This window comes from Patagioenas fasciata, chromosome 3 (genome assembly GCF_037038585.1).
Source record: "Patagioenas fasciata isolate bPatFas1 chromosome 3, bPatFas1.hap1, whole genome shotgun sequence".
NCBI lineage: Eukaryota > Metazoa > Chordata > Aves > Columbiformes > Columbidae > Patagioenas > Patagioenas fasciata.
In genome coordinates, this window is record NC_092522.1 from 11,317,706 (window position 1) to 11,345,276 (window position 27,571).

The window sequence follows — 27,571 nt, forward strand, 5'->3', positions numbered from 1 at the left end:
AGAAGATTGATCGCAATAGAAACCAAGGTGGTAAAAAGAGTTAAAACAAAAAGCAAGCCCCACCATACTGTCATACCTGGACAGTTAATTTGATGTTTTCTTTTGTCTGATTTATCTTATACACCTGTTATGACCATGAAAGAATTTATAGGGTGAATAGACTTGGCTAGCATCTCAAACCAAGGTAATCTAGATGGGATTCAGACAATGTAACTAATTACATGACAGGAAATTAATGAGGTGAGAAATCTCTCCCTTTGGGGAAGATGATTTCATTTGTCCCAGTACTTTGAAACCTCTGTTCTCTGTTCTATAACTGAAGTTGTCTTACATGGGCTAAACACCCCAGAAATGGGAATCCAAGCAGAGAAGTCTGGGAGCTGTTGGCCAAGGCTCCCTGCTTGTTCCCCTTTTGGAATTTGCTGCAAAGTCTTTAGGTCTTCTTTTAGTTCTGCTCTTAGTGATCAGAGATAAGTTATCAGGTATTTTATGTCTTATCATACAAGCTCTTTGTTCTGTCTTTACAGGTTTTATCCATAGCCATCCTTTATGCAAAATTATTTGTGCAGTATGCTTGTCCTTGAGAGATTATGTTGCAGTACATTTACAGGCTGTGAGCATTGCATGTCTTTAAATACAGAATGGATTTTCCCTATTCTTAATTTCAAGGCAAATACACTTTTTTATACAAGGGAAAATGTATCAGCTCTCCTTCAGGTTTTCTCATCAACAATGATTCATTTTTGCCCTGTCTACCTCCATTTTGTTCATGCTTCAGGTAACAAGTATTTCAGGTATTCAAATTTGGCTTCTAAAATGTCTGAACTGGGAACTGAAGGACAGCTGCTCTTCGGCAGCTCTTTCTGCACGTAGTGTTTGGAATAATACCAGCTTCCTGTCTGGTAGCAGACTTGCATTTTAGGGGCACTGCCCCTAAAAAAGAGTGTTCTCTTTCAGCCTCAGTGGTTTTTTCCCCAGAAACCGCTTCCAGAGAGCTTGAGTGTTGAAGGGTATGTGCCATATCTTGCTGCTTGCCAACAGAAATGCTGAGTACTAGTGAAATTTTCTGTGCTGCCTAGTGTTTTAATGGCAAAAGGTCTCTCCCAATCATTTATTCCTCGTCCATCAACTTGAATGTTCTGTGGAAACTTGTTTCAGTTTGGGGTGTAGGATGAGTGGCCCTTAAAGCATTCAGGTTCAAAAAAAAAAAAGAAAAAAAGAAAGCACTTTAATGTTTCAGTGTCCTCAGTGGGGTCACAACATTCAGTGCCTAAGGTGCTCAGGTGAAAGGCATATTTCCTGTGGCTGCTCAGATCAGCCCGAGGACAGACTTGTTCCAGGTGTATCTGAGAGGACTTGATACCAGCTGGAAGTCCCCAGATACGAAATGTGCCACTTGGGGAAGAAAAGAGAGGAGACTGAAAAATTGTCTAAGCTTCTTTCTCCTTAAAATAATCACCTTATTCATGTAAAAGGTGAGAATGTTGGTGTTTTTCTGTAAAAAGAAGATGTCTTCTTTTTGGCCTACAAGGATGGATGCTTGTCCTTAGGGAGAAATGAGGTTGGTCTTCTCCTTCCACAAATGAGGTCTGTGTTCACCCATAATATTGCTCTTCAGAATAGAGCCCAAACAGTGGGGCAGGTACAGAGTTAGTTGCTCCAAGAGGAGTGAAGTTTATCATTTGGTAGTGCTATTACTATACTTGTTAGATTTAAATTAAACCATTAAGGTCTCTCAGTGCAGTTTGTGCAAAATAGTGAACATTGCTATGCACATTCTCTGCTTGTAAGCAGCAATATCTTCATGTCTCTTCCACTTTGTGTGTTTCGTGTGGTGTTTTGTTTTGTTGTGGTGAGTTTGTGTGTGTGATTTTTTTGGTTTCTGGATTTTTTTTTTTTAAGGGTCTGTTTTTATTGATCCCTGTTCATTGGAGGTAAACAATATATTGAGGTGGGGATCTGTTCATCTTCTCTCATGATACTCTAATCCTCGTTTATATTTACTTTTCTTTATATGCAAGAAGTGGGAATAGTTGCTTTTTGGCTTTCTATACCATCACAGCAAGACAGAGTGTATTGCTAGGGTGATTTAAAAGGAACCATTCAGGAAGTGTTTGGGTGTCCTGCTTTATGAAAGGAATGATACAACTTAATGTGGTGTCACTAAGTCTGTCTTTTAGTAAGGAACAATGTTTGGGGTAAGCTGGCTTGTAACTGGCTGAAACCCTCTTTGTTGTCATTAAATGCAACTGGCTCCATTTCCTGCTGTGTGTTTTCTTGTGAACAGTGCTTGAACTTGTTTGAATATTATGATGGCTTAGCAGGAGATATTCAGTCTCTTCTGTTAAATAATATGTCAAAGTCTGGGAACATGAACATGCTCACATTTGTTTTAAACATCTTTTGGATTTTTTTGTGACCTGTCCTGTTTTGAAAATACCTTATATTCTCACTTTTGTAGTTATTTGTGGGTTTTTTAGGCATTCCAGGTTTTTAGGTCTGCCCAGTCTATTAGTTTATTCCCCTTTGACAATTACAGAGATGGTAATAATCTCAAAAATAATCTTGTTTTCATTAGCAAGGCTCTGGCCAGAAATAGTGTGCAAGAAGGCATGGGAAAATAAAACAGTAGTTACGGGCTCAGCTTCCTGCAAAGAGTTGTGAAAGCACAAAATACCATGGTTCTGATTTTGATGGAGCTGTGCTGCAGTTAAGAGCCTCTCACCTTCACATATTGGGTTTGTAAAAGGGAACTTAAGAGTCCTGCTGTAAAATGTGTCTTGCAGTGGTTGCCTGTATCAGTTTGCACGTTTGATACTGTGACCAAACAACACTCTTGTGTGTTGTCACAGAAGAGCTGCTAGTGCCCTCTTAATACATGGCAAAAGTGTGTCAGCATCAGGGAAACAAACTTTGTGAATTTGGGTCCCCTGGTAGCAACAGTCCCAAAGAAAAGGAACAGCATGAAGGGAAAAGCAATCTGGTGCTCCCTGGAGCGTTTCCTGTGTGTTGGTTGGCTGGCGGTGCCGCAGTGCTGTCCCGCATCAAGGGTTGTCTTGCTCCAGGACTCGAAAGGCCTCACTGAATAACAGCATGAGAGAAGTGTGTTGTGTGACTCGATGTGCTGTGAAATTCGAGAGTGAGTGGAGAATCCTGTCTAAGTGAGGGACAGGCAGTGCTGCAAGGCCCCTGGAAAGAAGGCACTTGGGGGACAAGGGGCCAGTGCAGGTCACCAGACCCAAATTTCTCTCCCAGACTGTGGGGCTGAAAACGGTGAGAGATGCACAGCTGGATGAAGTGGTCTGATATGTGGCATCTCACCTAAGAACATCTTATGTTAGAAGTGATGTGTTTTTCACTTCCTTAATTTCTTCTACCATATGCTATTTTTGTTCTTAATTAAGACCACATGTTTCATCTAGGCTCCTCCCAGCCTACCTTTGCTTCCATAAGGAATAATCTGGGAGTGGACTGCAATGTGAAAAATGTTAATAGTGTTCACTGGAGAAATCTGAGTTGAGAAATACTTGGTGTCATTCTTCATCTGTAAAACAAGGGATTTTCATTTTTTTTTTCCTTACCTCTTAAACCTCGTGCATGTTAAGTGAGTGGTAAGACAGTATCTGCTCAGTTGCACCATTAATATTGAGAGGGGTGAAAAAATGTGCTCACATGATAATGTCATGTTTCTAGCATGCCATTCAGGTTCCATACAAAAGCATAGTCTGAGACAAAACTAAGCTGAAACAAGCGGCTGTTCAGGGTTTGGGAAGATGAGGCCTCCAAGTTCTACTGCTAAAGTGTCTGATTTGATAAAGGATGAAGAGCTTCCATTTCTAGACAGTTGTGTCATCAAGTTAGAAGAAGAAAATATTTGTGTTCCCTTAAGTCTCCTAATGCACAATACTCTGTTAAAAACAGAAGATTTCTTTCTCCAAGGATTTTAATTCCCACAGGATGTGGAGGAACCTAATGCAGCCAGATTACTTATGCTGTGCTTTGGCTCTGTCCCTCTAAAGGAAATAACCTCAATCCCTTTACTTGTATTCAAAAGCTTCCGTATCTGTCCTGTGCCAAGCCTTCCTATTCTGGCCTTTCACAGCCAGCTCCCTGGGCCACACATGAATTCAGGTAAGTTCTCTGCTATTCCCCTTGACCGTTGCAGCTGCTGATGTGAGGTCTTAATTTCTGGCGTGATTTATTTAACTTTTTCCTTCCTTGGTGTTCATAGCGCAGCTGCAGACTGAGTAGGTCTTCATGGAAGGATACAATGACTCCTGCAGGAACGTGCCAGGGAGCCAGCAGCCGTTAAGAAGGCAATATAAGTAACCCTCTCTTCCAAAGCATCCGGGATCCTGGAATACAAATTAGTCCTGGCAAGAGCAGTACAGCGGTATTCAGAACAAAACACTGACATGGGCTCGTAGCATGTGGGATAGCTGAGGTTGGTTGTTGCTGCAGAATACAGGATGTAATTATTCAATTTCATATAAGCCATTACCTGTTTATTTTCTCTTGCCACCTCTCACCTTTCTTTAAGCTAATAAGAATATTAAATTGCAGATATTTGTGCTCCATTCAAATTTAAGTGGGTGGTAGTCAAATAAGCCCTCAGTAGTTACTAGTTGGAATGCTTTCTTACTAAAACGCTCCCAAATTTTCTGTCACTTAGGCTGTTAATACAGCAGAGTTTTGATATTTAAGACAGCGCAATGCGTATTAGCTGATGCTTTCTCTGTCATCCAGGTGTAAACTTCTGGCCATTTTAAACTTAGTGGCATGGACGCAGGGATTTGCATGTAATGCAAATTTTGCTTCTATTTTTTGTTAACCACAGCACTGGAATGGCTAAATCAGATTATCTCAGTGGGCTACAGATGAGCATCCTGTCAAAAAGCTTCAGAAGAGCATCTACAAAATAGCCTGGTCAGACAGTGACCTGTGTCATCTTTTCTGAAGTTACTGACTTCTGTCTGAAACATGATAACCTAAAAATTTAAGGTGGGAATCCCAATCACTGAGCTTTTAATTCTCACCTGTCTTCCTGGAGGGTGTGTGAACCAATGCAGGCATGTTGCATGAGGAGCCAGAGGCCACAAATGCAAAGAGCAAGTTTTATTTTAGTTACCTCACTGCTAGGGGATCTCTGAAGCAGCATCTAAGCTCCCAGGCAGGGGTGACACAAGCGGAGACACAGGCACTACTGAATTCAGCACTGGTACAAGATCACTGTGCCTGTGGTGTTTGCCTGTATTTCAAGGCTTCAAGCAGGCACAGCCTTATGCTCTTTCTCACAACAAAGCAGGAGTCTCAGACATAGTGATGAGGTGCCTTAGAGTTTCTCACAAGCCTGTGTTATCTAATACAGAGGTTCTACTCGTCAAGCAAACAAAATCAGTAAAACGGTGTGATGTATGTGCTTTTTATACACCACAGCTGCAAGGCACTTGAGCATATTGTGCAATTCCCATACAGAGGGTGCTTTAAATCCAAAACAAACTCCTGAGTTCTGAGGATAGAGCTAAAACTGAAATATTTTAGTTATACTTAAATATGTTCCTCTTGCCAACAATTCTGTGGAGGTCTTTCATTGCTATATGGACAAACACTTGTTTGCGCCTTTTTAAGGATCCTTTTTGTGCCTCTGACTCTTCTTTTTTGTGACCTTTTAATGTGAAGCAATGAGAACTAACCACAGGATTTTGGATAAGGACTGTGCGATTGACTTATTTCAAAGCATTTTTCTAGTCTTGCTTTTTTTTCAGCTGTAACTTTCATCTAATAGTAAAAAACCCTACCCTAACAGTCTAAAGAACAAGTTTCTCTTCAGGAAGAGAAATAAAATGATAAAACTTGCCCACGTCTTTCAGGATACAGCCTCCAAGTTCACAGCTAAGTGTGACCTTGCTCTCCTTGGTTTCTGCAGCATAGGCTATACCACACACTTAGGTTTGTTGCTTCAACCTGCCCCTGCTGTTACCAGCATCTGCACCTTTGACCCTGTCACTGCAAAGAAAGAAATTGAGCGCTTCCTTTTTATCTCACAAAGCTTTCAAATTAAGCTTGTTCATCTGTTATTTTCTGCACATTTTCGAAACTTTGGACTGGCAGGAAGGAATGATAGCTGGCTCCTGTCCTGAGACTGCCAGCACAACCTCCACTTCTTATTACTGAAAATAGACTCAGCTTTCTAGGAGCTCTGATTTCCAGACCTTTCTGGAGAACGCCTGGCTAAGGATCAACCTCTGTCTGTAGCGAGGAGAGAGCAGTTCAGAAACCCTGATGGCACGAGTTCATCCACAGTACGTGGGTGTTCTTGTGGTGTACTGCCCTCCCAGCAGCTTTGGCAGGAGACCTACCACCAGTAAGGTGCTCATAGCTGAACAGTGTTTGAGAGGGGCTAGTGTATAAACTGCTTTAGGAGCAGTCACATTCCATGTGAAGCTGCTCTTAAGCCATTTTGCAAGTACTTTTGCCGCTTTTATCTTGTACTTGTCTTGAGGTACTGATATTCTCCTGTACCCTATATTGGCCTGGTTCCTATTAAAGAACACAAAGATCAGTGTTGCCAACACTGTCATTCTCTTCCGTGCCTGCTTTGAGTTATATATGAGGTTTGAGCCTAGTCTGCCAGCTGGGAGGTCAGCTCCTGAACCAAGGAGGGTGGGAGTTTGCCCTGACACAGCAAAGCCCTAAAAACAAGTTGCCCAGAGCAGCTAGTTTCACTTGTAGCTCAGAAACTTGTCCACACCTGTCCTTGCAGCTTGGTGAGGTGTTGTGACAGGATGCAAACCCCCCTCTCTCCCCCTCCCTCCTTCAGTATGGAAGGAGTAGGCACATCTCCCTCTCTCTCTGCTGTTTGAGGCTAACAGCTTCTTTTGTCTGGCCCCAGAGCCCCTGGCCAGGGCCATTAGGAGAAGGGAGTGCGGAGGCGCCAGGGAGCCGGTAGGTGCCTGCGGCCAGTGTGGGGGATGTTTGGAGGCTTCAGGGGCACCCCACAGCCAGTGTGGGGGTGCAGAGAAGCTTCTGGAACGCCCACAGTCAGGTCTGATCAGCCAGTATAAAAACGGGACGCTCGTCAAGGCTCTGCCCATTGTTGCGGGTCTCTCGGAGCACGAGCGAGATGCTGCTGCCGAGAGCCCCCCCGGGATGGAGACTCCGCTTGCCTTGCCGCCACAGGTGTGAGTGCAATGAACCCTCGCAGGATTGCAAGTGTGTTTATACTTTCTGTGCACATATGCACGTGTAAAATTAATCCTTGCATAATCGCAGGTGTATTTTCCTCCCATGCTTCCACATAAGCACGTGTAACTTTCCGTGCACATTTGCACTTGTAGGTTTCCGGGCTCAATACGAGCACGTGTACAAATTATTTCCTCACACAATCGCAAGTGTATTTTCCTCCCGTGTTTCCACATAAGCACGTGTAATATTCCATGCACATTTGCACGTGTAAGTAAATTAACCCTCACAAGATTGCAAGTGTATTATAAATTTACCCTCACAGAATCGCGAGTGTACACTTTCCGTACTCGTAGTGAGTATGTGTATCTCTTTAAGATAGTCCCACACCGTGTTCAGGCAAGTGTGTACTCCTCCCCGACTCAGAGACGGCTCTGGCATTGTTTTGGTGAAGCCACGTGCATGCACTCTGTGGACCGCCTGTTGTATTAGTTGCTGCCCCTTAATAATTTTCCTCAACTGATATTCGAACCTGTATTTAAGTCACTTTTGGAGTGCTAAAAACCTGTTTCTCACCGGTTCAATAAAAGTTGTTTTGGGCCCTGTTGTCCCTTAAACTAACCTCGGGGTGCCTCCGTGACAGGTGTCTATTCACCTTTTTGTGCAAAACACGCTGCCAGTATCCCTGAATCAGCTCTGTAGCTGGGGCTATGCAACACGGAGGCCGAGCTGATAACCACTGCGTTTTCCTTTGTGTCCTTTCCAAGTACAGACCAAGTTTCACTGCTGAGACCTGAGGAAGCAGTGGGTGGAGAGCCTGGCACTGTGTTCACTGAGGAGATACTGTTCTTGTCTGCTCTGTTAACAGCGAGCTGAGCAAAGGAGCAAGAGAATCATGAGTGAACCTTTGGCTCCTTGTTGTGCCAGCGGTACAGAATGACCACAAATATCTCTGTTGCTGGCCTGTAAAGCAAAGCTTTCAGAGGAAGGCTCGTTGAGTTTTTTTAGGTGGGTGTCTGGTAGATTGATCGCTGTAAAATAGAATTTTTTTTTATGCTATTTAGGTAGCTTTCAGCTTGGTACAAGGTAGCTCTGTACACCTGGCTCACGCATGATGAATGCATCAAGCCCAAGACCTTTGACCTCCCTGTTATTTTTTCTTGCCAGTTTTTCCTGGTTTACTAGTGACATGGTGACACGTGGCAGTGTGCCCATGCAGCTTGCTTGACCTTGGGGATTGCCCTGGTTCTCACGGGCACAGCCAGCATGCCTGCACTGGTCCTTACGTGAGTCTGCACTTGGCAGGGGAATGTCACTGGGCTGGTTGTTGCATTGTGTAGAGTCCAAGCTGCTTGAACAACCTGCTGGTTGCCTGCTGGGCTACACAGGGCCAGGAGATACTAGTTTCTGCCAGGAATCTGGTGAGAGGGAGGAGGTGAGGATGGTGAAGGATAGGGCAGCTATTGCTGCAAAGGCATTTTTCAGCTACTTTCTCCACAGACCTTTCACAGCAGATTTATACCTCTCCTCCATCTCCTGTTTCCTTTCAGGGCCTCTGGTTCTGCCTACAAATAAATGACACAATCTTTAATAAAGAGAAGGCAAAAATGGCTTTAGATGGTGTGTAGTCCCCAATTCCCTTTGTGCCAGGCACAGCCTGGCTGATGCAATCCTGGTTGTGGTGTTTATCTGAAATACAAAAGTCAGCTGTGGAAGAACAGGCAGGGTCCTGAGAGGGACCAAGTACATACAGCTCTGTGGTTGTTGGGCTTCTGCAGCAGTTTAACTGATTTGTCTCTCTGGACCGGACACCTGATCACCTGGAATGCTTCCCCAAACCCACTCCTCAACTTAATTGTTCTGTCAGTTGAAGCAGGAAACTTACTATGTTGAAGTAGCAGGCATAGATTTTTTTTTTTTTGTAAATAATGATTTTCTCTGTCTGCAAGTCTTACCTTCCCACTCTCCCTCCAGTGAGGTGAGTTAGCAGGGACGAAGGTTCCTCCTGGGCCCATCCTGACAAGCAACAAAGGTGAGCCACCACTTCCCAGGGCTACAGATTGCTTGCTGCAAGGCTGATGCTGTCTCCTGGCTGGTGTATTCATGTTGCACTGAAGGCCGGTTGAAGCAAGGAGAGCATTGCATTCAGAAGTGTTTCGTGTGGGACTGAGCTTCAGCAATGACTGGTTTTGGGATTGAATTCACTGAAATGAAGACAATCTGACCTGGAGATTGTCATGCAAACTGTAGACAGTGGCTTCAGCCTGCAAGAAGCAGTCCTTGGTAAGCATCCACCTGGGTGTGTACCTGGATGCTGTCTCTGAATTACTTCCCGTCTCCAGTGTCCTCTGAGGCCTGGCAAATTAATTGGATGTGTTTGCCTTTCCTAGCTGCCTGCAGTGTGATCCTCTGCTGCACCAGAGGTACACATGGTTGTATGTTTCTACACGCAGGTAGTGATGCTTTTGGAGATGTTCCTGTGTGTGGACGCGTGTATGTGTTGGTCCGTGTCTGTGCACATGCATGTGTGTTTGTATGGAAGCTTATTTATGTAAGAGCTGGAGCCTGTGCACAACTGTGAGTGTTTAGGAAAAAGTTTCTGCATATATGTAGCCGACGTCTCCTGTGCTTGCATGTGGACACACAAGCAATATGAAGAGAAGCTGCTGAATTAATGTATACTGTGATTAAGTTACAAAGGACGTACCCATCATTAACCAACTGACATGGTAAATGCTTTCTGACCACCTGCAAAATGAGGGGATATTTCTCAAGTTTTAGATCCTTCTGCATGACAAGAGGGAGACAGAAGATCAAGTGATACATTGTTTAGAAGCAGAGTGCTTACCTTATATTTTACTAGTAATTAATAGATGTATTCTGAGAAAAAACTTATCAATTACTTATGTGTGTACTAGTTGTGCTTCCGCAAAGAGCTGCCAATGTGGAGAGGTCAGTCTGTGACACATTGAAAGACCCTGAGAAGCGAAGCCTCCTCAAAAGAGTATGCAGTACCTGGAAAGCATGCTAGATAGCAGCAAAGACTGTGAAATAACTAAGGTCATACTAACCTTATGTTTAAGCAACTATTTCTTAGTATAGATGTATGTTAAAAATTTCCAAAAATTGTAATCAATATGCAATAATTGTGTGAATATAAGCAACAGAAGAGCGTCCAGTTGTTGGAGCACTTCAGGTGGATAATCCCCACTATTCCCCAGTGCTGTTACTAAGGAATGCCTGTTTAACAGTATAACTGACTTTGCTGTTGAGTTTTTTTCTCTATTTCAGATAGCTTCCAGGAAAGGTTCAGAAACAAGAAAGCAGAACTGAAAGTTGTGCCATGCAACCTGTTTTCCTTGGTAGACTCTTCACAGTCACACAAAGAACAATACTTAGCAGTAGCGCTCAAAGAGAAATTTAATCAATGAGCTCATATTGGCAAAGAGCAATGGAGAGTGGGTGCAGCAGCGTGTGCCTGATATGTGGGTGTATGGACAACGGTGAGTGTTCTCATGTGTGTGTCTGTGTACGTTTTTTATTGCTTTTGCACACAGGCATACATGACTGCAAGGGTATAAAGCTGTTTGGTCTGGAATTCAAAGTTGATCTTCATCATCTGGTCTCTTGCCAGAATCTCACACTCACACAAAGAAGAATGCTTAGTGGTAGGTCTAAAAGAAAAATACATCTATAATGGTTTTATCATAAAAGAAGATCAGAGATTGTCTTCAAAAGCTTGTGTGTGATAGGCACTTTTGTACCTTTCTGAGAATAAATGTGTGATTCTGCACACACGGCAATAAATATTTGGGGGGTGCCTGTGTGTACGTGCCTGCGTTTGGACAACCCTGTGCCCATCTGCTAGTGTGTGTGAAAGCTTCTATGTTTTTCTCTGCAAAAACATGCACATATATGTCTGTATGTGTGTTTAAGTGATCTCTTATGCATATAGATGCTGGTGTGAGTGCACAGCTGTGCTGTTCTGCCTACTTGTGGTTGAAAAAGCCTGCATTTTTCATGTGGGCGGATAAAATTAAGGAACCAACACAGAAGCAGGCAGAACTGGAAGTTTTGCTGTTCTGTTTCCCTCGGCAGACTCTTGCCTAAATGTTGGTGTGTGTGTGTAAGCGCCTGTGGTATCTATCCATCCCTCCACGTGCAAGTGGGTGCATGTCTTTCTGTCAACAAGCGGGTGTGTTAATGTTGCCGCATATGTACATCTGCCCTGGTGTGCAGAAATTAAATGTACTCCGTGTGGCAGGTTTTGTTGTGTTTCTCTTGCAGATCGAAGGCTTAGTGATTTTCTTGGTACGACTAGGTATGCCGAAAGAAACATTGCGTAGGAAAACTCACAGTCTGCTTTCTTTGAGCCTGGTTGCTCTCCCTTTTATGTGTCCACATCCACACCTAGGATTCCTCACTGAAACACATGCAGAAATGTTTCCACAAACACACAGATATGTGCACACACCACCACCTGTATGCATACGCAGCTACAGGAAAGCACGTACCTGTTCACACACTGATATACAAGCAAATGCGTGTCCACACACATGCACACTTCTGTAAGCACACCCCACACACATCTATTTACCGAAATATGCGCATTCATGCTCTAGCATAAACACATCTGTTTACACATAGCCTGTGGACATGGATCATCTTATACTGCTTGTGCATGGAACACTGCTCACAATCAAACCCCTTTGCTATTATATATACTTGTAAAACGTGAGCACGTCATTGTGCGATTTGTACACAGTTACGTTTAAGGGCATTATGTTGGCCATGGGGAAAGATAGAACGGGGTCAGTGGGCTTTGTGTATCTGTCAGGTCAATTATATCAGACTCCTAACCCCATCTAGTGGTTGGCAATATGTATACACTGCTGTGGGTACAGTGTTAGGACTAACTTCTGGGGAAATGGAATTATTCACACCAATGGATTGTGAAGTGGGACTGCAACCTATTCGGTGTAGATGTAAAAATTCATATGACTCCAGAAAATGCTGTATGGATTTGTACCCTGACTTCTCTTATGTTGCATTCTTTGCTAATATCAGATTCTCAAGTTCTTACATTTCAGGTATCTTCAGTGAACACCTTGCTTTAGCTAGAAGACACAGCACTGGAACAAAGTTATTGGTGTCACAGACACAACATCTAATTGCAGTCTGATCTGAAAAAGTGCAGGGCACAGCTTTCCAGTCTGTGTGGGCAATTAACCCACACCAGCTTGTTAAACCCAGGGTGATACCAGCTGAAGGAGCTGGAGCAGCAGCCTATGTATTACTGGAAGGTGACAACACTCCTGTTGATTAACTTAGATTTGTCCTGGTGAACTTAGATTTGTTCAGCCTCTACTGTACCCAAAACATTTGCCTTTAATGTCAAGGAGAAATTAACAGCTGCAGATCTCTTAACAATGTGTTTCATTAGTGTGACAACCCCAGCAGCTGTGTTACAGAATTGTGCAATGCTAAGGGATTTTGACATTAATGTTTATTATTGTTGTTTTCTCTGAGTAGGTGGTGGCTGCAAATGCTTCAATTCTGAAGGCAGGTGTTGCTTCAACATAAATGATGAACTAGCCAGCATGGAAGACAACATTTCACATCTTTGGGACTAAAGCAGCAATGAAACAATCTACTGATACTGCACGGCTGAATGACTCATTTAATTCGTTGACAAGATAAATGGGACAACCAATTTAAAGAATTATTGCAGAAGTGCATTTTTTTCCTTTTTCTGCATGTGTTTATTGTGTGATTTGGTAAATTGCTCTGTGCTACACTTCACAAGCCCAAATGAACAACTCTGGCTTTGTTGGCCTCAGCAGAAGCAGTTGCTTTAGCGAGGGCGTGGAATGTATCAGAATAGCATAAGAATAGTGAGGAGAGGAATTTGTAAATACACTCACGTGATTTGCAGCTGTGGTGTAGAAAAAAACACATACGTCACACTAATTGTTTTACTGACATTGTGTGCTTGACAGGTACAACCTCTGTGTTAGATAACATAGGCTTGTGAGAAACTCTGAGGCACCTCATCACTATGGCTGAAATTCCTGCTTTGTTGTGAGAAAGAGCAGAGCACAGCGTAAGATTGTAGGTGCTTGAAGCCTTGAAATATAGGCAAACACAGCAGGCCCAGCGATCTTGCACCAGGGCTGAATTCTGCAGCGTTTGCATCCCCACTTGTGTCACCTCTGCCCTCTGAGATCCCCTGCTAGCAAGGTAACTAAATAAATTTGCTCTTTGCAATTGCATTTGTGGCCTCTGGTTGTTCTTGCAACCTGCCTGTGTTGGCTCACAAAATGCTGATTGCATTTACAAGCGTGTAATTCCAACAGGACCCCGTGCAGACCCCACTGGCATTATTACAGGAAGTCATGGTAGCAACTACTGGCTTGTACTTTGTGGGCTAAGGTCTGCCTTGAATGACAGAAAAAAAAAGCGATACTAAAAAAAAATCCACCTTATGCACCAAATGTCATGAAAATCAAACTTCAGGTACTATGGTTTTTACTTCTTCAATAGAAAAGGAGGAAATTATTGTATATTTTATTTACAGATAATAAAAGTCAGGCTTTAAAAAAAAATATATATAATTAAAAAAAAAAATCCCCCTGCAGTTGCACAGTTTCCAAGCCTCTGGTAACCCAGCCCAACAAAGAGGAAAAACTCCCTTGCAGACTTGGGTTTCCCATGACTCGCAATAAACATTCCCTACTCACACAAAAATGAACATGAGGATTCTTCAGGCATGCAAGTATCTTAAAGATCTGTTTAACCTCTCTTAATGCAGAGATCACAAGCTTGATTTAAACTGCTTAAAGCAAATGCTTTGTTTACTCTGAGATAATCAGTGAGCCTTTCCTAGCCTGCTTATGTTCATCTTCTCCCTGTTCAGGATTTCTGCTCACACAGGAACAGCCACATAATGGGAAATATAGAGAGTGAAAAGCCCCCCATAGTGTGCACCATGTACCTCGTGTTGGTCTGGAGGAGATGGTCTACACGTGTATTCCAGGGAAAGTGGGTGAAATTCCCGTCAGTGACCCTGAGGGAGCTGAAATGAGAAGAGGATCTGCCTCATTTTCCTGGGCTGGATGTCAAATGAGGTAACACGCTGCTCCACTCCTCCTGGAGATTGATGTGTGGCAGAGAGCAGTGTCCCAAGAGCTGACATGCGGCCAGAATGAGACACGGCAAAGGGACAACAGTACCAGTCTTCAGTCATAGGTTCCTCCACAGTGTAAAAATTCCCAGTGAAAAATAGCAAGTATTTGCATATCGTGGGCTTGGAGGAGTTTGCTATTGTTTGTCAGTTATTGGGAGGCAGGAGAGGGAGTTTTTTGGTGTTGGGGTTTTGTTTGTTTACATAACAGTATCTAGCACAGTTAATACCACTGCTCTTTAGTGAGCACTCTGTTAATTCTTAGGAGAGATGAATTGGAGAAACTTCCTCAACAAAATTATCAATGGGTCATTAGAAAAAAGAAAAGTTGATTTGGAAGAGCTGTAAATGATCAATTTTATGGAAAGAAAGGGAGACGGAAGGTGGCAGGAAAAATGTGGCCTCAGCTGACACAGAATCACAGAATGTTAGGGATTGGAAGAGACCTCAGAAGATCATCCAGTCCAATCCCCCTGCCGGAGCAGGAACACCCAGATGAGCTGTTGAGGTTTTGATTGTGGGGTGACAATAAAACCATGGCAGATATATTGTTGAACTCCTCTCCCCTCTCTTCCTCTTTCAGCCCCTCCCTCTCCCTGCTTCCCACTAAGGACAGGCGATCGGGAGGGAAAGAAGGACAGAGAGAGGAGAGCTGTAAAAATTAAAAATGTTTTACTAATGCTACTAATAAGAATAGAGAAAATAAAACATACAAAACCAATCTTCAAAGTCCCAGCAACTGCAGAGCTGGCACCCGAAGTCCTGTATTGGACTCTGAAGCCAGCCGGAGCTGGATTCAGTCTGTCACTAGGCCTCAGTTCGCAGGGATGACTGGCAAGGTCCTCTCCTAATGTCGGTCATAAGCAAAAGGGACAAGCTCTTCGTGATCTCCCACTTTCATAGGAAGTAATCACATGAATGGGATGTTATACTCATTTGGTCAGTTTCTTGGTCACCTGTTTCTCGTTGCCCCTCTCACCAGATGTCTGGTTTTGCAGGAAAATGCAGCCAATATGAAAGCTTTAGCTGACAGGCAAATTCACTAAAAGAGAAACTTGTTTTTAACAAAACCAGGACATGACGCTACACACAAATGCGTCCAGGCAGGTTTTGAATATCTCCAGAGTAGGAGACTCCACAACCCCTCGGGCAGCCTGTTCCAGTGCTCTGTCACCCTCACTGAGAAGTTTCTTCTCATATTTAAGTAGAACCTTGTGTTCCAGTTTGCACCCATTACCCCTTGTCCTATCATTTGTTGTCACCGAGAAGAGCCTGGCTCCATCCTCGTGACACTCACCCTTTTTATATTTGTAAACATTAATGAGGTCACCCCTCAGTCTCCTCTTATCCAAGCTAAAGAGCCCCAGCTCCCTCAGCCTTTCCTCATAAGGGAGATGCTCCACTCCCTTCATCATCTTTGTTGCCCTGCGCTGGACTCCCAGCAGCAGATCCCTGCCCTTCTGGAACTGAGGGGCCCAGAACTGGACACAATATTCCAGGTGTGGTCTTACCAGGGCAGAGAAGAGGGGAAGGAGAACCTCTCTCCACCTACTAACCACCCCCCTTCTAATACACCCCAGGATGCCATTGGCCTTCCTGGCCACAAGGGCACAGTGCTGGCTCATGGTCATCCTGCTGTTCGCCGGGACCCCCAGGTCCCTTTCGCCTACACTGCTCTCTTAACAGGTCATTCCCCAGCTTATACTGGAACCTGGGGTTGTTCTTGCCCAGATGCAGGACTCTACACTTTCCCTTGTTGTATTTCATTACATTTTTCCCTGCCCAACTCTCCAGCCTGTCCAGGTCTCACTGGATGGCAGCACAGCCTTCTGGCGTGTCAGCCACTCCTCCCAGCTTGGTGTCATCAGCAAACTTGCTGATAGTACACTCTATTCCCTCGTCCAAATAATTGATGAATATGTTCAATAATACTAGTCCCAGTACTGACCCTTGAGGGACTGCTCTAGATACAGGTCTCCAGCTAGACTCAGCCCCATTGACCACGACTCTCTGGCTTCTTTCCTTCAGCCAGTTCACAGTCCACCTCACTACCTCATCATCCAGACCACAGTTCCTCAGTTTAGCAGCAAGGGTGCTGTGGGAGACTGTGTCAAATGCTTTACTGAAGTCTAGGTAGACCACATCCACCGCTCTGCCATCATCTATCCACCTCGTTATGTCCTCATAAAAGGCTATGAGGTTGGTTAAGCATGACTTCCCCTTGGTGAAACCATGTTGACTGCCCCTAATGACCCTCTTATCATCAAAATGCCTTGAGATGGCACCAAGGATAAGTTGTTCCATCACTTTTCCAGGGAAGGAGGTGAGGCTGACTGGTCTATAGTTACCTGGGTCCTCCTTCTTGCCCTTTTTGAAGACTGGAGTGACATTTGCTTTCCTACAGTCCTCAGGCACCTCTCCTGTTTCCCATGACTTAGATGGGGAGAGTGGCCTAGCAATGACTTCAGCCAGCTCCCTCAGCACCCGCAGGATGTCCAGATTGCTTAATTGCTCCCTAACCCAGTCCTCATCAACTAAGGCAGACTCCTCCATTGTCCTGACTTCCTCTGGGGTCTCAGGGGTACTGGGCTCCTCAGGACAGCCTCCGACACAGTAGACAGAGACAAAGAAGGCATTCAGTAACTCTGCCTTCTCTGTATCTTCTGTCACCAGGACACCCACCTCATTCATCAGTGGGCCTACATTGCCTCTAGAATTAGTTTTATCTGCCATGTATTTGAAGAAACGCTTTCTGTTGTCCTTGACCCCTCTTGCCAGGTTTAATTCTAAGCAGGCCTTAGCTTTCCTAGTTGCCTCCCTACATCCTCTGACAACAGCCTTATATTCTCCCCAAGTGGCAAGTCCCTCCTTCCATGATCTATAAACTCTCCTCTTCCACTTGAGCTTACCCAGCAGTTCCCTGTTTAATCACATAGGTCTCCTGGCTCCCTTCCTTGACTTCCTACGTATCGGGATGCTCTGATCTTGAGCTTGGTAGAAGCAGTCCCTGAATGCTAACCAACTATCTTGGGCCCCTTTACCTTCAAGCAGCCTTGCCCATGGGATTTCCTCTAGTAATAGCTTGAAAAGGCCAAAGTTGGCCCTACTGAAGTCCAGGGTTGCAATTCTGCTTGCCATCCTGCTCCTGCCACAATAGATCCTGAACTCCACCATTTCATGGTCGCTGCAACCAAGCAGCCCTCAACCTTAAGTGCTTCAACCATACCCTGCTTGTTAGTGAGGATGAGGTCCAGCAGTGCTCCTCTCCTAGCTGGCTCATCCACCATTTGCATCAGAAAGTTATCATCAAAGCACTGGAGGAACCTCCTGGACTGTGGCTGGGGCTGAGTAGTCCTTCCAGCAAACATCAGGGAAGTTAAAATCCCCCATAACAACCAGGGCCTGTGACTGTGAGGCTGCTCTCAGCTGCCTGTAGAAGGCCTAATCAACTTCCTCACCCTGATCTGGTGGCCTGTAATAGACACCCACAACAGTATCGCCCCTGCCAGCCTGCCCCTTAATTCTCACCCACAGACTCTCAATTCACTCCTCATCCACCCCTAGACAACACTCAGTACAGTGTAGTTGCTCTTTCACGTAAAGAGCAACTCCACCACCACGCCTGGCTGGCCTGTCTTTCCTGAGAAGGACATAGCCATCCATGACCACATTCCAGTCACGTGAGCTGTCCCACCATGTCTCTGTAATTGCCACCAGATCATAATCCCCTGACGGAACACAGGTTTCTAACTCCTCCTGCTTGTTCCCCATGCTGAATGCATTGGTGTACAGGCATTTCAGGGAGCGAGCTGAGCACACTGATTTCACCTGAGGGGCATGGGAGGCCTCCCGGTATTCGCCAATTCTAGAGTGCTGCCCCAATGATGCAAGCCCAGCTACAACCCCACCCCCTTCAAATCTAGTTTAAAGCTCTCCAAATGAGCCCTGCTAATTCCTGTCACAGCACCCTTTTGCCCCTGTGAGATAAACCTTTCCCATGTATCACTATTTGGACTGGTGTCTTATAAAACCAGCTGAAAGAATCCAAAGCCCTGCCTGTAGCACCAGTCTTGTAGCCAACCATTTATGGACTGAATTTTTCTATTCCATCCCACCTCGTCACCCAAAAATGGAAGGAGGGAAAAGAAAATCACTTGAGCCCCAGACTCTTTCACCTTCCATCCCAAGGCCTTGAAATCTTTCTTCATTCCCCTCAGACTGCAGGGTGCAGCTTCCTCCTCATCTGTCTGGAAGATCAGCAGTGGGTAGTAATCTGCTGGGTGCACCAGGTTGGGGAGTGCCCTGATGATATCCCTGATCCAGGCTCCAGGTAAACTACAAACTTTCCTATGATGAGGGTGAACTCTGCATATTGCATCCTCTGCCCCTCTCAGAAGGGAATTGCCTACTACAATTACCCTTCTTTCTTTCTTATCAGAGGCAGTCTTGAGGTGTGGAGTCAACCGCCTCTTCCTATGTGACCTTGTAGGCAGGCTTGGCACCACCTCCTCACCTACCTCTTCTTCAAGATCCAGGGCCTCAAACTTACTATGGAGGGGCACCTGGGGAAGCAAAGCAGGTAGGAAGGGGCGGTACCCATGACACCAAACTGGAACTTGCTTCCAACCCTCGTCATCTTTTTGGTCCCCTACCTCTGCCTGACAGCGACAGGGCAGGGGCTGTCTCAGGTCTCCCCCTGTGCCCGGACAGGGCAGGGGTTCCATCACCTTTTGGGGGTTATCTCCCTCGGATATTTCTGACTGGCACGCCAGGGAGTTACTCTAGCAGTCGATCTCCTTTTCGTGCTCCCTGATGGACCTCAGTGTCTCGACCTCCTCCTTAAGTTTTGCGACCATGCTGAGCAGACCTTGCACCTGCTCACACCTCACACAGGTGAGATGCTGGCCGTCCTCCCCTGGCAGCAGCAGGCTCTGGCACTCCCTGCAGCCGGAGACCTGAACAGCCACAGTTTGGGGCAGGGCCTCTGTCTGAGTTGCCACAGTCTTTTTGTGACAAGCTCTCTTTCTGGGGGAGGCCATGGTCGGCAGCAGTCTGGGACACTGGCAATAGGTGAGAGGGTGTAACGAGGTGCGGCAACCTCTGCGCCCTGCCACACGAGCTACCACCCCCGCTGCTGCAGCACGCTGTGGGTGGTACCCACCCGCGTCACAAGCTGGTTGTCCCTCCCAGCGCCTGGTGTCGCTGGTGACGCGTCGCTGCCCTCTAGGAGGCTTTTTCAAGGAGAGGGGCGCGGCTGTGATCGCCGTCACCGTGGTAACGCCCACGTCTCGTCAGCCGCTCTTGCAAGGGCTGCCGGGGGCTTCCGGGACGCGAAATTCAAACCCGAGGAACCGCAGAACCCCCCTGTACCTCGGGATGCACTGAAATGGCTCCGATCAGCTGACCTCGGGCACTGAGACACATGCTACTTGAAGTCACTGTCTGGCTTAATAAACCCTGTCAACAGTGAACCAGTGCTCTTCAGGAAAGAAAAGGTCCTAGAGCAGGTCCTGAGCTCCCCAGGATAAAGTCTGTGGCAGCACAGATGCTACCGCAGCAGGACAGGCAGAAGGCAGCACAAGCCAGATTTGCATAAGACCATGGGTACCGGTGCCCTGACAGCCAGAGGATGTACCCCTCTGCCCCAGGGCACCAACCATCATATGCCCAAGAGCTGGTCCATCAAAACTACAGGCAACCTCCTAGGCGAGACCAAGGCATTGCTATTTTGGATGAGGCTGAAAACAGGTCCACTGCCCCTGGGGTCTGTCCCCACTCAATGGTGTCCCAAGAAGGCAGTTTTAAGCAAGGAAAGAATATATGTTCTAGAAAGATCTCCCCAGATCCCTCATACTGGGCCTCTTTCAACTTAAATCGAAAGGCTGTGAGCTCACCAGGAAAAAAAGAGGGATAAAGGTCCTGCAGGAAGCCTGAAATCCTTTCTGGTGCATCATGTGGCAGGATGACAAACAGGTTCTTGCAACAGTCAGGATGTGTCGGGATCTGGTGACAACGGTCCCAACCACCCCTTTCTTGTGTGTTGGAAGACTTAACTATAGGCTTAGAAAGACATTCCCCCAGTGTCTCTCAGTGAGGTAAGAACTGTAGAGCACAGCTCTTGAGGAGAAAGGGAGGGCTGAAGATACCCGATTCAGTCTCTATTTGTGCCACAGTTGAAGGATTGTGCAAGCTCAAAAAAAGAGGGGGAAGGAGGCAAAAAACCCCCAAGGTAGTCCCTCTCATTCTCTCTCAATGTTTTCTGCAGGCTTTAGAGTCTGATTCACAAGCTCCGTGCAAGTAAGACTGATGATAAATGCAACTCACCATGCTTGCCCCATTCCATCTTGGTGGGATGTTTCAACAGAGGGGTTACCTAAACCCTTCCTACAGGAAACACTGAAATTATTTTCTTCCAGCTTCTTATGCACCACCCACACTGCCCTGCATTAGAACTTTCAGGCAGTCTTTGCTCAGAAAGATACACAGGTCATTGCTGGGGCAAGTGAAAGGCAACTACCACCTTCCTGCTCACCTGAAAGAAATGCACATATGCAGACTGAGATCCACAGCTTCCAGCCCTTCAGTGATGCGTGAGTTCAGGTTATCTCCCAGTCTCCTGAGTCTGGCAGCTGGTTATTTAGGTGTACCACAAGGTTTAGCAACCAAGTCCTTGCCCCAGACTTGCAAATTCCTCAGCATGGGCCAAGACTGCCTGGAGAGGACCTGTCTGGAAACCAAGCACTGACCCTGCGTAATCCAGCCCCAGAGCCAAGAAGTTACAGTGGCAAATGACCCATCTCCCCGTGTTTCTCTTACTCTCTGGAGAGCACCTAGAGAAAACTTCACTTCCTCGGAGTCTAACTCAGCCCTTTCCTGTTGTCAAAACACGTTTTATAAATGTGGGGCACAGTGTTCTCTACCACCGAAACCAGAAGGCTCTTCCTGCTGGCTCTGTTCCACACAGCCCCCTTGGGGAGGTACCCCTAAAACCTCCCTGTCTCCCTCACCCAAACCCCACATCTCCATGTCAGGGGAAGCAAGGCACTGATCCCATCTTCTCTGTCAGGCTTCTTCCCCCACAGATGCCCATACACAGGTCAAAAACTACATCCCCAGGGCTCACTGCCCATTTCCTGAGGACTAAATTTCCCCATGGATCTTAAAGCACACAACTGTTACTCTCCTAACCCCCACACCACTTTCTGGTGTTACACCACACATGCTTCTGCACAACCCCTAAGGATCATGAAGTCCCTGTCTGATGCAGGACTGGTGCTGTTATCACAAAGCCAGAGCTTTGCAGCCGGGCTTCAAGGCATATGGTCATCAGCAGAAAACAAAGTCTGCATCAGGGCTGTAATGATTCAGGGGGGTTCAGGGTGTTGTGCTGTGTATTTTTTTCTTCCCTTCCAGCCAATAAGAACACCCAAAGAGGCACATACATCTTCCCCTGGCAGGAAGCAGGGCCGTCACTTGTCTCACCCATCACTCAGCTCACTGGCAGGCTCCTCTTCCGAAGTACTGGAGATGGCAGTGAACTTCACCTGCAGTTTCGCCACACTCTGCTGTTGTGCACTCTGGGGCTTCACCAGGACTTCAGATGGTAAGAGTGGAAAATAATTCTTGCTTTCTTTGTCCTGTGAGTGCGGCTTTCTAATGTAATAGTAGATAACAGCCCTTTACCATTATCTAGGGACACCACCTAGGGATTTTAAAGTCAACTTACGGTTTTAACTTATTTGTCAGGGCTTAAACTCTGCATGACATTGATTATTAAATCTAAAGACTGTGGGTAACAATCTGATTGCTATGTACAGATGTGAACTTGAGTGCTGATTATCTGACTTTAATGAAATTTTACTCCATATAATTTCTTTCTTTGCTGAGCAAGGAAACTCTCTTGATTGCAGCTGGCCTTAAATCTTTAGAACAGCAGCTGCAGACAGGAGCGGTTTCTTTCTGAAGGTTTTAGCTTTCCTTCAGTTTTAGTTTGGCTTGCATATACAGAAAGTACTGATGCACTCAGGGATCCTGTTTGGTTAGCCAGTAGCTTTTTGTTTCGGCTGTGGTTTCCTTTGGGGGTTGCAGAAGCGCACAGGAACTCTGCCGCATCTTAAATGTACAGATAAAGTGTAGCCTTGCTCCTAGTAATGGGGAGATTTTGAAAGCAACCCATGGGGAAAAAAAAAAAAAAGGCAACCTGTTGTAATCTGCCTGTGTGCATTGTTGCAGACTGGGAGAGAGCATCCACAGGATTGTTTTCTCATACTGTGGGAACAGAGCCCCAGAATTATTCCCTAATGAGGAAAGTAGAAGAGAGGGCGTTTTAATAAAACATTCAGCTCGCCTCTGCAAGATGATGTTAATTCAGAGTAAGAAAAACAGTTTACCTTAACGCCATCTCACAGAAAGGACAGATTTTTCTGCTCTCTCTTGGCATTTCCAAATCCAGAAGCAAGGATGGAGTCCAAAATACAAGTTCTCTGGACATAAGCATCTCCCTGTGGAGCAGTAAGAGCTGTTTTTCCCAGGTTGTAAGATCACATTCTTTGAGCCTCTGAGTGTTATAGGTACCTGGCCAGATCATACAGTGCCTCTGTTCCCACCCAGGCCTGGACTACAAGTGTTTTCACCAGTATTGGTTTGCCTAGAGCCTTGCACTGTTATCTGACCCTCTGGACCATTTTGCTTTGCTCTTGGAGTGGGGCCATCACCTTACACACAATCAACTTTTTAAGGTAATGGCCCTTAAGGGCCAAGCTAATGAAGAAGCTGTTAGGAAAGGTTGAAGAACATCACAACTACAGGTGACCTGCTCTCAGCCTGGCAACCTCAGTTGCTAGGTGAGCTCAGGAAAAATCTCATTCCTATAAGCTATTGGGTTGTTATTGATGGCACAGGGAAAAGCACTGCATCCCGGAGGAAAAGGACAGCTGGCCTCATAGGCAAGGCCTAAATCAAGGCCCTGCTCTGCCCCCAGCTTCCTTTCTGACTTCAGGCAGGTCCTGCATGGTCCTCCTGAATCACCTGTGGATCCCATTACTTTAACCCCCAGGCAGGGGGGTCCCCCTTCAGGACAAGAAGATAAACAGATGCTCTAGAAAGTCTTACCCATGCACTGAGCACTAGAAAAGATGAGGTGCCTGAGAAACATCTTCAGCCCTAGGCTGCCTGGTCATTAGTTTCCATGGCTCTTGAATCCTACCCTTGCTGTTGTGGGAAAATATCATCCCACAGAGAAGCAGATTCTGTGTTGTTAGGTAAAAAAAAAAAACAAACCAAAACCAAAACCAAACCAACAAATCAGGTTGCCCAGCACTGGCTGCACAACCAGTCCCAGCACTGATCAGAGACATGGGTCAGGAAAGTTTGTCATCTCCACACCAGACGCAAAGCCACTTGCAGAACATCTGCTCCTCTCAGACACCTGGTCTGGGTCTCTCAGCTCCCACCTGCAAGAAAACATGGGGGTCATTAAGGTAGCTGGCTATCAGCCAGGAAAAGACTTGAATTTGGACAGTTTTGCAGATGACATCAAGTTAGGTGAGAGTGTTGAACTGCTGGAGGATAGGAAGGCTCTACAGGGGGGTCTTGACCACCTGGATTGTTGGGGTGAGGCCAGTTGTTTGATGTTCAACATGTGCAAGGTCTTGCACTTGGGTCACAACAACCCCAGGCAGCGCTACAGGCTCGGGGAAGAGTGGCTGGAAAGCTGCCTGTCAGAGAGGGATCTGGGGGTGTTGATCAACAGCTGTCTGAATATGAGTGCCCAGTGTGCCAAGGTGGCCAAAAAGGCAAACAGCATCCTGGCTTGTGTCAGGAACAGTGTGGCCAGCAGGACTAGGGAAGTGATTGTCCCTCTTGTACTCGGCACTGGTGAGGCTGTACCTCAAATACTGTGTACAGTTTCGAGCCCCTCACTATAGGAGAGACATTGAGGTGCTGGAGAGAGTTCAGAGAAGGGTGATGAAGCTAGTGAGGGTTCTGGAGCACAAGTCTGACGAAGAGCAGCTGAGGGAACTGGGGCTGTTCAGCTTCCTGGAGAAAAGGAGGCTGAGGGGAGACCTTATTGCTGTCTACAGCTACCTGAAAGGAGGTTGTACCATGGAGGAGGTTGGTCTCCTCTCTGAGTATCAAGCAACAGGACAAGAGGAAATGGCCCCAAGTTGCACCAGGGAAGGTTCAGACTGGATATTAGGAAATATTTCTTCACAGAAAGGGTTGTCAGGCATTGGAACAGGCTGGCCAGGGAAGTGGTTGAGTTGCCATTCCTGGAGGTATCCCCCTCTTAGGGACAGGATTTAGTGCTATATTTATGTTATGGTTAGACTTGATGATCTTAAGGGTCTCTTCCAACCAAAATGATTCTATGATTCTGTCCTTGGGTTTAGGAAGGACGTGGAACTGAGTCTCTCCTTTGCAGGTCAAGACTTTAATCCCTGAGCTGTGTTACAAGGGGGTGCAGCCATTATCACCTGTGGGGGAGGATGAGATGGTGTAACTAGGACATATGTCAGCAACCCAAGAGCTGAATTTTTGCAGTCTTCTATGCCAATGATGGCATGTAATGCTGGGGTTTTGTTTTATTTTTTTAAAATAAACTCTGGGTCATCAGGTTGCCCCTCCCTCTTTTGCTTGGGTTTTCCCAGTACAAACTGGCTTAAAAACAGAGTCTATGCTTCATGCATCTCTCTATGAGAGATCTAGCTGTGAAAAAAAAACCCTGGAGGTGATAAAAAGCTTGACTTTCACAGCAAATTTAGAACAAGCTCTGTGCACACATTTGTGTGTACATGCACCACAGGCTCACTGCCTACACACAGCATGAACTCCAAGGGCCGCCTCCTGTGCCGGCAGGTCTTGGCATCAGTGGCTGCACAGCGACTTGCGCAGGTTGAGGATTTCTTTCTCTTGTTTCTATTGCAGAAAGGGGAAAATGGAGGGGAAGGCAAATGTAAAAGAGGAGGAAATAATTACATCAACTGTAAGCTTTGAGCTTCTTTTAAATTACTGAAAAAAACCAAGCAAGGCATAGCCATATAACCAAGTAAGAATATATAGTAATAAGCACCGTGTAGAAAGAATTGCCCAAGCTTGAAAGCTCTTGGGTTCTCCTCTCTACCCCCCAACCTCCATTTCCTACATACCTTGCTCCTCCACTTTGTGGCTGTGATAATAAGATGGTCCTTGGCACTTTCGTCAGGACAACAGCATTTGAACACCCAAAGCAGCCCATTCTCCAGGACAGTGCAGTCCAAGTTCTGCCAAGTTCAGGCCATTCCCTGCCCAGCTGGAGAAGAGGGATACTCTCTCCTTTGTCAGTATGTAGAGTGAGGGTATCTTTCCCCCTACCTTTATCACCACCAAAATTCCCCTAAAATAAAAACTTTATGATGCCATCAAAGGATTAAAGGGGGTGGGAAAGACTTATGTCTGCAAGTTAAACTTGGCATGACAACTAAGAACAGCAGGGCTCTGCCAGCCAATGTTTGATATGTTATCAAAATTATGCTGTATTCCTGACAACATGATCTAGCTTCATAACTATATTCAAAGTTGGGCCTTCTACAAGTTGGGAGTCATACCAGAGACATTCTAAATAATATTTATGATACCCTGTCTTCTTCTAAGGCAGTTTGAGCTCTGCTACCACTTCTAGCAGTGTCTTTTTCTGTCATTTCATTCCACAGAATTGTTTCACCATTTCAAACACATAAAGGAAAACTACTTTACAATGGATACGAGCAGAGCCCTTCTGAAGCAGAAGTGCATGGGACAAGTAAGAAGGTTTAGCATTGTTCCAGAGGGCCGAAACCCCCACTCTTTCAGGCACCTGATGTGTTTTGCGCTCACATTTTGTGTTGTTTCAGCTATGTATGTACCGCCACCTCATTCGACCATGACACCTGGCTCCCCTGTCCCAGTGAACACCAACAATCCTGGGGTCCGCAAGGCAGCTCGCTTTGGGGTTTACAGATACAACAACAGTTCCAATGACCTCTTTCTGTTTAAGGAATCACAAATAAACAGAGCCCTGGTACAGGTAAGAAGAGCCCAGACTTCTGGGGGTCCTCCAAACCATTTACCATTGACCCTTCTATAGAGCACGCAAGACATGGGAGCCCTGATCCTTCTCAGGATGGCTATGCATGCCTAGAGATAAACAGCACATGTCCCTCTATCCCATTCAACTGCTTCACAGGAGGGCCCCTATCCCCCAGTAATTCAACATAAAACACTTCCACACTACCACACACAACTCACAGATGTAGCACTTAATTCTTAGCCAAATTCTACCACCCCTTTTCCCTAACCTTACTTTAAAGAATTAAACTATTTTCTCTAGATTGTCAGAGGGCTAAAATACATGCTCCATGTGGAAATTGAACGCACAGTGTGTGAGAAGAGGGAACACTCTGGCCTGGACAGTTGTAACTTCCAGAGGAAAAAAAATCTGCAACAGGTATGTTTCCAATTCCTTTGGGCTACCCAGTAACCGCAGGTGATTCTTGGCCATCTCTAGCTGGATAGTCACCTTCAGACCAGCTCTGTCATGTCCCCTCAGATGTACAAGCCTCCTCTGTGCAGAGCTAGCTGAAGCAGGGTGACCAGTATAAGCAGTGTGGTACCTCTCACGCATCCAGGGCCAGCTTCTGTCTGCAAAGAGTGGAACCAGACAGAGCCATCTAGCCCATTTTCCTGGATTACTGAGTGAAATCATGCTAAAACAGAGTACATGCTAAGTAGAGAGATTTCCTGGGTGGGGGAAATCCTAACAGGGGCTTTCCCAGTAAAGTATGATTACTTAGCAAGCAGTATTTTTCACAGGATAAAGGGTGAAGACAAAAAGATGGCATTCTGTCCCATCATGGCCCACAATGCTGAGACCAACCAGCAGCCACCTGAACTTTGTCACCAATATCTCTTTTATTTGTAGATGCTGAGATGCTATTTTGAGGTCTGGATAACGCCTTGGTTACATAAAGCACATGTCCCTGTTGCTCTCTGTCGCTGACTCACCTCCCCACATGAAAGCCTGACTTACAGGGGATCTACCACCACCACGAGTATTTCCTTGCCTGGACTGTTGAGGCCAAAACTGAAGTGGGAAACAGCTGTACAGAATCACCACAGAGCTTTTCTTGCAAAGCACATGCTTATTTTTCTCCCTGAGAAAGATGCTCAAAATCTGAGTGACAAAGACAA

At 45.8% G+C, this 27,571-nt stretch overlaps 1 protein-coding gene across 2 annotated transcripts; it reads left to right on the forward strand.

Annotated features, from left to right (window-relative positions):
• The first annotated feature begins 26 nt into the window (after positions 1 to 26).
• CST7 (cystatin F) lies at positions 27 to 27,571 on the forward strand. Of its 2 annotated transcripts, XM_071805787.1 has the most exons (6): positions 27 to 4,444; positions 14,099 to 14,309; positions 21,779 to 21,968; positions 26,236 to 26,408; positions 26,712 to 26,828; positions 27,303 to 27,571. In XM_071805787.1, the coding sequence occupies exons 2-6, from the start codon at positions 14,298 to 14,300 to the stop codon at positions 27,378 to 27,380; spliced, it is 570 nt and encodes a 189-aa protein (XP_071661888.1). In that variant the 5' UTR covers positions 27 to 4,444; positions 14,099 to 14,297; the 3' UTR covers positions 27,381 to 27,571. The 2 variants fall into 2 exon arrangements, with proteins under 2 accessions (XP_071661888.1, XP_065691449.2); XM_065835377.2 differs by lacking the exons at positions 27 to 4,444; positions 14,099 to 14,309 and having other exon boundaries at positions 19,471 to 21,968.